This window comes from Lactuca sativa, chromosome 7 (assembly GCF_002870075.4).
Source record: "Lactuca sativa cultivar Salinas chromosome 7, Lsat_Salinas_v11, whole genome shotgun sequence".
NCBI lineage: Eukaryota > Viridiplantae > Streptophyta > Magnoliopsida > Asterales > Asteraceae > Lactuca > Lactuca sativa.
The window spans coordinates 192,743,054-192,756,474 of NC_056629.2; the positions used below are offsets into that span (position 1 = coordinate 192,743,054).

General features: G+C 31.9%; 2 protein-coding genes across 3 annotated transcripts; both read left to right on the top strand.

Annotated features, from left to right (window-relative positions):
- The first annotated feature begins 2,567 nt into the window (after positions 1-2,567).
- Positions 2,568-6,322, top strand: LOC111901029 (tRNA (guanine(37)-N1)-methyltransferase 1). Its single transcript, XM_023896898.2, has 8 exons — positions 2,568-3,466; positions 3,537-3,614; positions 3,766-4,052; positions 4,641-4,711; positions 4,843-4,985; positions 5,183-5,294; positions 5,389-5,501; positions 6,055-6,322. Exons 1-8 carry the CDS (start codon positions 2,648-2,650, stop codon positions 6,196-6,198), a joined length of 1,767 nt encoding a protein of 588 aa, XP_023752666.1. The 5' UTR covers positions 2,568-2,647; the 3' UTR covers positions 6,199-6,322.
- A 3,182-nt stretch (positions 6,323-9,504) lies between these two features.
- On the top strand, positions 9,505-10,972 carry LOC111901038 (universal stress protein PHOS34). Of its 2 annotated transcripts, XM_023896912.3 has the most exons (3): positions 9,505-10,306; positions 10,499-10,541; positions 10,717-10,972. In XM_023896912.3, coding segments are annotated over exons 1-2 (708 nt in total). In that variant the 5' UTR covers positions 9,505-9,600; the 3' UTR covers positions 10,501-10,541; positions 10,717-10,972. The 2 variants fall into 2 exon arrangements, with proteins under 2 accessions (XP_023752680.1, XP_023752673.1); XM_023896905.3 differs by lacking the exon at positions 10,499-10,541.
- The last annotated feature ends 2,449 nt before the right edge of the window (positions 10,973-13,421 follow it).

Genomic DNA, 13,421 nt, shown 5'->3' on the forward strand with positions numbered 1-13,421 from the left:
CGAGTTCATAAGCTTAGGGACTTTCTTATTCGCGACCCGACTCGCCGAGTCAGTCCATGACTCGCCGAGTCCCACTAGTTCCAAGTCCTGACCTGCCTAACTCGCTGAGTCACCACTCGACTCACTGATTCGAGTCTCAACTCAAAAGGGTTTAGGGTTTCGCGACCTGACTCGCCGAGTCCAAGAACAGACTCGCCGAGTCCAAGACAATCTTCAACCAACTCGTCGAGTTGTTCATCCAACTCGACGAGTCCAAGCCTAACTTCAACCGACTCGGCGAGTTGTTCATCCTACTCGTCGAGTTCCTCCTCATCTTCAAGCTACTCGCCGAGTCCACTCGAAGGACTCGTCGAGTCTATTCACATCTTCATACATGCAAAGGACTTTTGAGTCATGCATGGACTCCATACTGCATATCTACCCTTCCCAAGCCTATTCCCCACGTAAAGTTGCAAACTTTACGTGTAGAGGAGGAGATCTAGGCACCATACACCATAAACTTAGGGTTTGAGACAAAGGGGCTCAACAATCAACCCATAGACTGATGCTTTATGATTCTCTAGGCCAAGATACACATAGATCTGAAGTAGCAACTTCAGATCTGGGCTTCTAACTCGAAATGGCTCAAGAACTTGCCCTAAAAGCCCCCAAATCCTAAGATAAAGGTTGATCTAAATGCAAAAGAGGGAAGGTCACGACTCATTACCTTCAAATGCCCTGGAAGTCCTCACAAACTCTGGATCTACTGCCAATTCTTGAATCCCCAATGTGTGCCTTCTTCCTTCTTCCTTCAAACCACCCAAAATGGCAAGAAAACTTGAATGAGCATCAATGGAGGCTTAGGGTTTCTGGTTCTGGACTATAGGGCCGCAACTGAGCCCTAGGAAGGAGAATAAGATGCTTAAATAGGGTACCAAGTCCCGAAATTAGGGTTTCCAAACCCAGACCTGACTCGCCGAGTCCACTTGCCGACTCGCCGAGTCGGTCAATTGCTTTACACCCGGATCCCGCTCCGACTCGCCGAGTTCCTCCCTGGACTCGACGAGTCAACCCTCTTCATCTTAGGGTTTTTCCTTTCTTTTCTTGACCGTACTGATCTCGGGTGTTACACAAGTAGAAGAATTAAAACTGACAGATTACAAACATGAAAATGGATTACTATAGCCACACCATATTTGAGTTTTCCTTCCTATTTTTCATCCATAGGAACAAAGTGGACTGAATGATATCAGCACATTTAGCTTTGGGGGGGGGGGATCTTAGAATCATTAAACACTCTGTTATTCCTTTGTTTCCAAATACCCCAAAGAACACCATAACAAATCCCCAATAGCAACCTCCTTTTACTTTGATTATTCGACCAATTGTTGGCAAAATCCAGCAACTCAACCACTGTTCTGATTGGGGGCATCATCACATCACACCATTTAAAGATCCAGCTCAGTACTTCATTTGCATATTCACTCCCAACCAAAACATGATCCGAATCTTCCTCCCATTCATCACAAAGACTACATTTTATATCTCCCACGGAGACCCCACGTTTTACTAGTGCTAACTTTGTTGAAATTTTTCCTAGCCATGCCCTCCATATAAAGCAAACCACATTTACTGGAATTTCACGAATCCATTCGAATTTCCTCCCAGAAATAGGTAAGCTCCTGTCCCAAATTTTCCGTAGCGCATTGACAGCAAAAATGCCATCCAAAGTCAGCCTACAGGTCCAAGATTCAACTGCAGAATTTGTGCGTTTACATAAAACGTCCTCAGATGCTATGTTCTTTTTTCTCAGCTCTTTACATACCCGACAATATTTTTCCCAAATACCTGGTAGTCAATTATTAATTTATTAGCATAATAGTCATCTGCTTTTGAGTTCAAATTATGTATACCCTTAATAATCGCAACCCAAATTGTTGATGCTCCAGTCCTCAATCTCCACCACCACTTAACCAAAATAAAAAATTTCATTATTATGATCAGAAACAAAAATTAATAATAGGTAATTTATTAATTATTAATTTACGAATTAAATTTAGGCATGTCTTTATATTAGTTTTTTTTATTATACTTTTGTTATATCATACATTTGAACCAAAAACTTGTTTATGTAGTTTTGTTTCAAAGTTTAGTTCCGGCCCCCTAATTGTTTTGTTTATGTTCCGCCCCTAGATATCATTGTACCCGCAACCCACTATATACCAAGTTAATCCCCTAAAATGAAATAAGATAAACACTACTTAAAATAATCCATATTTTCCCATAGCTTCGTCATGACCATCACCTGAACAACACATGTCCTAAAACACAAAATGATTGAAGTTAACAAACATTTCAAATCTTATGAATACCAGAACAATATCCAAAAGATGTCCAAAATCATCTCTCCCCCATATCGTTTTCTCTATATAAAAACATTAAATAATTAAAACAAGTGGCTCATGTATAATTGATTAACTTTTACGAAATTTATAACTATAAAAAATGTAATATGGTAAAGTTGTCTAAAAAAATATATTCATGACCCCACAAACTTTTGCCACTATATATTTTAGACAATGAACTGAAAAAGCTTCTTTTCTTCCCGTTACCATGTGAATTCCAAACCTCGCAATTGAATCTTCCCGGCAAAATCATATTCTATTCGATGTTCACCAAGTTCATGCTCCGACCATCTTCCTCTCTTTCACTTCCTCTCTCTCCTCCTCTTACACCTTTCTTCTCCAAGCCCAGCACCGCCATCACTTTCCGTCGCATCGCCGTCGTCTCCGCTGCGCATTCCCTTTCTGTGACCCTTGATGAAACTCACCCTTACGGGCCTTCTTTATCCAAAGGTCACCAACCCTCTGTGGAACCCAAATCACTACAGCAAGATAACGAAAATATATTCGATGAAACCCGTTTTATTCGTGTTTTTGACATATCTGCAATTCGGGTCTCCGCCGATCGATGCTACGCCCTCGAAAGCCAACTCCGTGGTCATCTCTTGAACTGGCCTCGGATTCGGAACATAGCTAGGGTTCCTGGAGACGAAATTGATGGCGAATTACAGAAGTATTTCAACTCAAATGACGGTGAGCCCTTAGAGTCTTTGAACCGACGAATTTACGGAAAAGCTGAGGGAGATGAGGAGCCATTGAGTCCAGTCTTATACAGAGATAAGCTTGCAAAAACTTTCAATTCGAGAGGTTATGAAAAATTCAGGAATTTGGCTAAGTTGTCGAGGCCAAAGAGGAAGACTAAAAAGGAGCCGAGTCAAATCAGAGAGCATAAAAGTAACGAATGTTATTTACTAGACGAGGTCGTGGAGAATCATGCGAGCGACCATGGGAAAGGGGAGGATTTGAGTGGGTTACTTGGAGACGATGCGTACAGATTAGGGAAATGGAAAGGCTCAACAAGGTTATTGCTTTTGGATGAGAAACATGCATATAAGTCGTTCGATGAAATGCCTGAAGCAATTAAGGTATTCATTCCAGCTTACTTAACCTGATTCATGAACTTATGATATGTGTTTGATCATCTGTTCTCTTCAGGCATGCTTAACGGGATCACCATTTGAACTTGTGAGATGCAAGCTGACTTTGTATTACAGTTATTGGCAAATGAATGAGGTATCCATTGACCATTAAAACTCCCAACTACATTTACTTTTCTGCCCCTTTCTTTCCCCAATACTGCACTATAGGTTTAAATGTGACTTCCTTAATAAAGTTTATATCTTGAAATGTTTTGAATCATGTTTATTTTATGCAAAAACTGCAGATTTTAGAGGCTTTGCTTCCAAAGGGTATAATCGTCCCTTCATCCTTTGAGACTGTGGGCCATATCATCCACCTAAACTTGAGGGAAGAACATCTTCCATACAAGAATCTAATAGCTAAGGTTGTTTTGGACAAAAACAAGCCAAAAATACAAACAGTTGTCAACAAGATTGATTCTATTAATAATGACTTTAGAACCATGTCACTTGAAGTTTTGGCTGGAAATCATTCTCTTGTGACAAGAGTAGTAGAAAATGGACTTCATTTTCATGTTGATTTGGCAACAGTGTAAGTTTTCTTTATGAAATCATTCTCTTGTTTCCCTCATTAACTCCCAACTTTGAGTAAATCACAGTTTTGGTCCCTGAGTATAGCACTTTTTACAGTTTTCATCCGAAATGTTTATTTTTTCAGTTTTGATCCTTATTACAAGGTTTCATATAGGTTTTAGTGCCTGGGTCGTTAATCTAACTACTCAGCTGTTAATTTTTTTGAAATGACGATTTTGCCCTTGTACAAAAAAAAATGTATTCCATAGGTATCAAATTTCCAAATTTCTCCTATTTTTTTAATCAAAGCTTATAACATTTAGAGTAGATTACAAAAATGTTCCCTGTGCTTTTCTGATTTCTACAATGTGTAGTCCAAATTTTAAAAAAATACACTTTTGGTCCTTATGTCAATGATTTCGTCAATTCTAGTCCTTGTGTCTTTCTAATTGTGGCCCTTGTTTCAAGGTTTGAGGAACCAAAAATCCATATGGAACCCTGAAATAAGGACCAAATATGACCAAAAAAAAATAAATTCAATTTTGGACTAAACATGGTAAAAATCAGAAAGTACAGGGACCATCATTGAACCTTGTACATTATGCAGGTACTGGAGCTCAAAATTGGCAACAGAAAGGCAAAGGCTTTTAAATTCTTTTACAAGGAGTGATGTTGTTTGTATGTTTTCTTCTTCAATCTTGATCTTATTACCTATAGAGAAGAGATGCTGATGTCATATTAAATATTTATGATTTTTGTGATTTTTATTTTGTTGATGAAAGATGAGAATAATCTGAATTATGAAACAGGTGATGTGTTTGCTGGGGTTGGCCCTTTGGCTATATCTGCAGCTAAAAAAGTTAAACATGTTTATGCAAATGATTTAAATCCTCATGCTGTTGATTATATTGAAAAAAATTGCGTCCTCAACAAACTTGAAAGAAAAATTGAGGTTTGTATCTAATTATTTCACTTTTTTTTTTTTATTTTATTTATGTTTTTCTGTTTTGAATTATTTAAAGTAACATCTTTATATATATATATATATATATATATATATATATATATATATATATATATATATATATATATATATATATATATATATATATATATATATATATATATATATATATATAAAATTTGAAGGTATTTAACATGGATGGGAGAAGATTCATTGATGCTATTTTCAAGAGTCAAAGTTCAAGAACCATCACACAAGTAGTCATGAATCTTCCCAAAGATGCAGCCGAGTATCTTGGTAAGTTATAACAAATAACACAGAAATCTTTTTTTTTTTCTTAAATATTTTTATTCTGGAGTTTTATTTATTTTTGCTGATTTGAATTTGGCAGATGCATTTAAGGGAATATTTAGAGATATGGATTTGAACAAAGAGTTGATCATGCCAAAAATTCATGTCTATGGATTCTCAAAAGCTGAAGATCCAGAATTCGATTTCCATGAGGTTTGACATATAAAATTTAGGTCAAAATACTAAATAACACACACATACACACTAGTACTTTCACCATTCTATTGATTTAGCCACTTAACTGTTTTTTTTATATTTCACTTTTTTTTTTCTCGCAAAAATGTTAATATTTTGCGAAATGATGATGTCATTTTGCATTAAAAAAAAGTTCTTTTTGTAGCGTTTTGAAACCTATTGTTAATATAAAGTGCTTTCGCAAGGTGGTAATATATAAAAAAAAGGTGGTTAATTTGTTAAATGTTACATTATATGGTGGTTATTTTTTGCGATAATCCCATTAAAAAACAATAGTTGGGTTAATTTGATAAAATTGTGAAAATTACGTTATTTATTTTTCATATATCAAAACCGGTATTTTAGGAAATTTGAAAAAAAATAGAAAAAAGTATGACGGTTGAAACAATTAAGTGTCTAAATCAATAAAATTGTGAGAAAACGTTGTGTTACGATTTACATAAAAGAGTAATTATTTGTTGATAAATTTTAATATGTATATATATATATTTTTATTGGTGGTGTTAATTAGCGGATAAGAATTGCATTATCGGAAGTGGCATTCGAAGTAAAAATGCATAAAGTACGTCTTGTTGCCCCCGGAAAATGGATGTTGTGTGCATCATTTGTTCTCCCTGAGCGAGTCGCATTTGCTGATCCTATCTTGGAAATGTAATTTCAATTCTATTTAGAAAAAAGTGAGATAATTTGTAGATATATTCTTATTAGGGCTAATTGCAAAAATAACAATGTATTTTTGCTTATTGTTGTATTATAGCATCCAAATTTCATTTTTGCCATTATCATATTTTACTTTTTAAGTATTTTATTAGATTATTGTACTCTGATAAAGTTGTCTGTTTTTATACAATTTTTTTTACTTGTTATTATTCATAGAAAAAGTTACCAAATTATAGCTGTGCAAATTACTTTTGTATTTGGATGATGTTGCTGGAACCGTGATAGTGATAGATTTTCAAAATGAAAAATTAAATATTTTCCTACTCAAATAAGATTACAACTAGTGTACACTATTAGTTCTGTCTCTTTTAATCCACTCTTATTTTAATATTTGTTTTGATTTAATGAGTAAGAAGATAAATATAAAAAAAATATATGAGATATTTGATTTCTCTTTGAAAATGTAATGTTATATGAAGATATGGAATATTAGGATTTTGTAATAAATAAATAAGTGGAAGTAGTTAATGATAGTTGAATATGAAAAAGAATAATCATAAAAGCCAAAAACACCCATAGTATCTCAAGGTAATTGATTTTAAACAATTTTTGTTTTATCAATTTAATATCTCAGCTTAAACAATATTACAAACCAATGGATTTTAACTAATTTAGGAGTTAGTTATAGTATATCTGAAACGCAATGCCAAAAACACCCCATAGTATCTGAAGGTAATTGATTTTAAACAATTTTTGTTTTATCGATATAATACCTCGGCTTAAACAATATTACAAACCAATGAACTTTAACTAATTTATTTATTTTATATTTGAATATGAAAAAGAATAATCATAAATATCCTTAAATTAAATAAAGGGATGTTTGAGATTGTTTATTTAAGTCTTTTGTTAGTTTACTACGATTTGACATGAAAAAAAAATATTTTTTTACAAGTCAATATCTTCTAACTCATGTAAAACAATTTATAACTTATTTAAACCAAATTACCATATAACCTGGTCATAACCCTATACTTTTATAAACATATATCCAAAAGTATTTTTTGGACATTTTACGTGAATAAATAGAAATTGTCAAACATTGAAAATAACTTATTAGTTTCTTACATTTTAGTACCGAATAAGCTAATCCATACGTTTTTATTAAAGCTCTTATAAACACCGGATAAACAAATAAAAAAATTATAAATAAGGATTCCAAACACTTAGTGTTTTCAATTGTTTCGTTTGATTATCTGAGTAGTTGCATTTTTTTTTTTACCAAAAATTAATTTGTGAATTAGTTAAAGAAGAAGATTTTACATAGAAATAGTGGGTAAACAACAACAAACTGTGTCGTAACCCCTTTTTGAATGGCAAATCTAATTCTTTTGAAAACATCTATAGATCTTGGGGTCATGACATTAATATGCATGACCCGTTAGACTCTATTGAGTAGCTCCACAACTTATGGCGCAAGGAAACCGAAAGTATCAAATGCAAAAAGTATAAATGTGTGTTGATTTTTCATGCACGTTTTTTTGCCACTTTGCATGATACAACTTTTAAAGCAGTTTGTCCCACAATGAAAACCCCACTCTCCAAACCCACAATAATTTGAATATTCAAAAACTTTGAAAAATCACTATTTGCATATGTATAAAAGAGGCATTGAATTTTGATAATTTTCTTTTGGAACAACATGAATTTAAGATAATTTTAGATTGGTTTACACGTTAAATTTATTACAGATTACGAAAAATAAATCCTTTCTAAAGTTTGTTATTTTTACAATTTCGTTTGTATAATTTATTAAAAATTGGAAGTTTTTTCCAAAATTGTATTACGCGTATATGAAATAATTAAGAAAGAGAAGTCTAAGGCGTTTCGTACAATTCCTCTAGAGACTAGAATATTCGTTACCTTCCTTGACTACTTCCACCGGGGTCAACATCGTGGCATCACTTGGAAGGTTCCCATTTGACAATTACAAATTAGGTTTATAAACAACTAAATGACTCATGATATATGTTTGAGTTAGGCATACCTTATCATGATGGTATACATGTTTACCTTTTTCTATAAGAAAGTTGCATAATAATATGTTGTTGTAAAAAATAGGTTTACTCATTATAGAAAATGTTAAACGAAAATGGTTTTGTTAATTGAATATTTTGGTACTTATTATAATTGGGATTACGACAAGTTGATTTTAGTTTTATCTATAATGTGAACTTACATGTACCGATGCGCAATTCAGATAAACTAAAGTAGTTTTGGGAATGGGAACACGGAGTTTCAAGACAAAGCCTCTGTTGAAGTTCCAAGGGGCATCACTTCAGGGTCCAAAGTCTAGAAATATAATCAATGTGCAACGGATATATCCATTCAATAGTTTATTGCCAAAAATTTAACTGTTGAATCATTTGTTGCCAACAGACGCGGCTTTCCCTCCATTTTCAATAAAAAATGGTTGGCGTTCATTTATAGATACAAGATTTTGGTTCTTGCATAATTATTTTTCGCTATCGTTATTCTATAAGTTTTAAGTTTTTTTTGTCTCACGAACATAAAATGTAACATGATATTGTGTGTTAAGAATCTCAGATTTTGCTTGAAATCCACATTGAAAACTTTGGATTATACCAAATTTGGTTTTATGCAAACCCCAAGTTATAAGGTCAAAATCATAATTCTGACAAATGTTTTCACATACAATACTAAAATTATCTATGTTATTGTTGATATTGCAACCCTCATTTCTAACAACTTGTGTGTAGATCATCTTGCCGACGCGATTGAACCGAACCTAAAAGTTGAAACATATTTTTGTTGATATTTCGTAACCGAAAAACTAGTGACATTTTCAGTTATGATTATGTTTAGAAACCAAAATTAAACACAAATTCAATAAGTTTTATGTTTTATGTGTTTAATATTCTTACGTTTGTGGTTTCGTCGTTATGAGTCGGTTACAAATTTGCACAAAACTCTTACACCCACTTCTTATATTGTTGTGGATTTTTTTCGTTATTACACCAAGTTAATATCTAGATCTAGTTGCATTAAGTGGTCTAGAATAATTTTTATAAATAATTGAATAGTTTAAAAATATTGAATACTATGTTTTATAACTTTTCTATATTAAAATTATTAAAAATATAAAGTGTGTACTTTTTTTTTAATAATAAATAATGAAAAACCAATCAAAGAAGGGTGGTGACGGAACGTAGTTTTCACGTCAAAATCTTATCCGACCCGAATAAGTTGCCTTAAACCCCTCTTTTTTTTTTTTTTTTTTTCGTTAAAACCCCCCAAAACATCTCCGATCTATTCGCACATTCTCAATTCAACCTTCTGTCAACGATCCACAGCCCTAATTCTCCACTCCGAAATTATGCAACCCCAGAAAACCCTACCGGAATCCGACTTACCGTCGCTCGCCGCCATCAAAGTCAAGTCATCATCCCCTCGTTTCCGTCCTACCAATCATTCCGCCACCGAAACCCCCACTGCCGGCGCACAACGCAGGATAGGCATCGCTGTCGATCTTAGCGACGAGAGTGCCTTTGCTGTAAAGTGGGCCGTCCACCAGTATCTCCGCCCCGGTGACGCCGTCATCCTGATCCATGTCCGTCCTACTTCCGTCCTTTACGGCGCTGATTGGGGCTCCGTTGATCTCTCCATTGTCGACACTGACAATGAGGAATCACAGCAGAAGCTCGAAGATGATTTTGATACTTTCACCACTACGAAATCCGCTGCCCTAGCGCAACCTCTGGTCGACGCGCACATACCGTATAAGATCCATATCGTGAAAGATCATGACATGAAGGAGAGGCTTTGTTTGGAAGTTGAACGACTAGGGTTAAGTGCGGTTATCATGGGAAGCCGAGGATTCGGTGCAACAAAACGCGGAACCGATGGGAGGCTCGGGAGTGTTAGCGATTACTGTGTCCGTCACTGTGTGTGCCCGGTGGTGGTTGTGAGATATCCCGATGAGAAAGATCCCGCTGCTGCTGTTGAGCCGGTGGTGTCGGTTGCAACAGCCGATGATGAGGAAGATGACCCTGAATTCCATGATGCAACCGATGAACGAAAATGTTAGTTCCCCTTTTACCTTCTCTCTTAACCAATTTCACTTTCTGTGTTTCTACTGTTTAATTTAGTTAAATTAAGGTATGAATGAGTCCGTCGAACATCTTTCCACCATTACCCACAAATAAAAGACCAATCTGATAGCATCTGTAGGCGATTTTCAATTAATTAATCTTGTACAATCTTGTTTATGACAGAAACATAGATGGAATGGTCTCTGTTTGAATCTTTCATTTAGAGGTAAGGACTAAAAATCGAATCGAATCAATCCACTTATATATTACAAGATCCAGTGTGTATATAAGTTTATGAACTTGTAAGCTCCATTAAGCAAACCCCATTATGTATATATCTTGCATAGGATTTGAAGGTGTTCTTGAATAATTTATTTGGGATTTGATTTTACCAAATGCAGGATGACCAGAAGGCATTGCAGTGTGCAAAGTCGAGGTGGGATTTAGTCATTTTTTAGTGTTTGGATTTGAATGGATGTCGTATATGATGAGGTAGAAACTCATGCTAGTTTTTTTTTTTTTTTTTTTTTTTTTTTTAATGATGAGTATGTTGTGTCTATTATCAGTTATTTAACTGGATCTATGTGACATAATACTTGAATGTAATATAACTATGTCTTTGATTATGTATCCTCAAAGATTGTTGCTATTGTTGAATTTGAAGGTTCCATACTGGTTTTTGGATTATTTTGGGGGATAGATTTTCATAAAGACTATTATATTTTCAACCTTTTACTCAAAAAGCCATCACTTTACTTATTTTTTTTTTCAAGGTAAAGTCAATTGACATTTTGAAAAAAAACTTCAGTATATCCATTGTGATTTTAAGTTTATTGTGGGCAAAATGCAGAAGAACACAAAGATTTATCTACCAGCATTTAGATAAACTTTTATATTTTGTTTGTATGCAGAAAAACCCACATATTTTTTTGTTACCTTTAAGATTTACCTTAATATCTTTTTTTTTTTAAGGAAGTTACCGTTTTTTTAACATAACATTAATCTTGATCGTTTTTAGGTTCACATGTGAAAAAATAAGTGATGTTATTTATTTTTGCTTGAGTAAATTGTTGTTGAGCAAGTGATCTATTTTTCACTATTTATGTTAGATAAGTAACAACTTCACATATATTTGTTTCCATGTTAACCTAAAAAAACGAAAAGGATAAATGTAATGTCACAAAACAACTGATAATTTCTTAAAGATATTTGGGTTAATATGAAACGTAATTGAAAAATGTAAGACATATGAATAAAATATAAGAGTTTTATTTGAATGCCGGTAAATAAAATAAATGATTGTGTTGTTTTGCATTTTGTTTTTTTTGTTTGTTTGGTTTTTTTTTTTTTTTTTTGCTATTAAGGCTCTATTTTTAATTTTTTATTTTCTGGATGGTTTTCTTTTGAAAACTTTCATTTTTTTAGGAGTCTTTTTGTTAAAATCTTTTTGGATCCTTTGTGTTTTTTTGAGGAAGAAAAACTATGCCTCAAAGTCTTATACAATTCTTGGAATTTTTAAGTTGTATGTTGAATCTACTATAATAAATGAAGATTTTTTTTTGCCACATGTCCTCTTTTCTTTTATTTGAACACATGACATTTTCTAAGAATTTTTAAATTTTTTATTTTCTATTTGTCATTTTATTGTATTTTTTATTTTATTAAATTAAAATTTCACATTTAATATGTAAGGTAATATATATAAGGTTTTATTAAAAAGGGTTTATATATGTAATGTATTCAATATATTAAAGACTCATTAATTTTAATAATTCAAAAAATTTCTCATCTATTATCTATTATAATAAATGAAGGTTTTTTGCCATATGTTATCTTCTCCTTTATTTGAACACATGACATTTTCTATAATTTTTAAATTTTTTATTTTTCACTTGTCATTTTATTGTATTTTTTATTTTATTAAATTAAAATTTCACATTTAATATGTAAGGTAATATATATGTAAACTATTTATTAAAAAGGGTTTTTTTATATGTAATGTATTCAATACATTAAAGCCTCATTAATTTTAATAACTAGTTGTGAAAACCGTATATTATACGGGTTGATTAAAACAAAATGTTAAATAGAAACAATTAAAAGAGAAGTTTATTTGAATTTGAAATTTGAAATAAAAAAAATTATGAGAAAAAAAAATGCAAAAAATAAATAAATTAAAATTATTGTTTAGTTATCAGACCCGTATACTAAACAAGTTAATTATTAAAAATGTTAAACACAAATGTTTAAACTGTAAATTTATTTGAAATTGAAATTGAAAATTAAAATTTAAAATTTAAAATTTAAAATTAATATCATTATGGTAGGTTTAATTTATGGAAATTAATTAATAATATATTATGGAAAATGAAATAAATGACAAGTGGAAAATAAATATATCTCTAAATTATGACAAAATGACATGTGACAAATTGAATGAGAGAAGAACATGTGACAAAATCATTCTTATTTATTAGGGTAGATAGTTGTGAAACTCATATATTATACGGGTTGATTAAAACAAAATGTTAAATAGAAACGATTAAAAGAGAAGTTTATTTGAATTTGAAATTTGAAATAAAAAAAATTATGAGAAAAAAAACATGCAAAAAATAAATAAATTAAAATTATTGTTTAGTTATCAGACTCGTATACTAAACAGGTTAATTATAACAAAATGTTAAACACAAAGGTTTAAACTGTAAATTTATTTGAAATTGAAATTTAAAATTTAAAATTTAAAATTTGAAATTAATATCATTATGGTAGGTTTAATTTATTAAAACTAATTAATAATATATTAGAAATGGAAAATGAAATAAATGACAAGTGGAAAATAAATATATCTCTAAATTATGACAAAATGACATGTGACAAATTGAATGAGAGAAAGACATGTGGCAAAATCATAAATTCAAACTTTTTAAATTGTTATAATTTTATATTTATTTTTTTTTAAATAATCCATGTAATACATGAGTCTTACACCTAGTATTAAAGGGAGAATTTCGTATATACCCTTATTAAACGTTAAAATATCATATTTGCCCAACCGAATATCTAAATATCATATTTAATCTTTTTAAACTTTAAAATATCATATTTG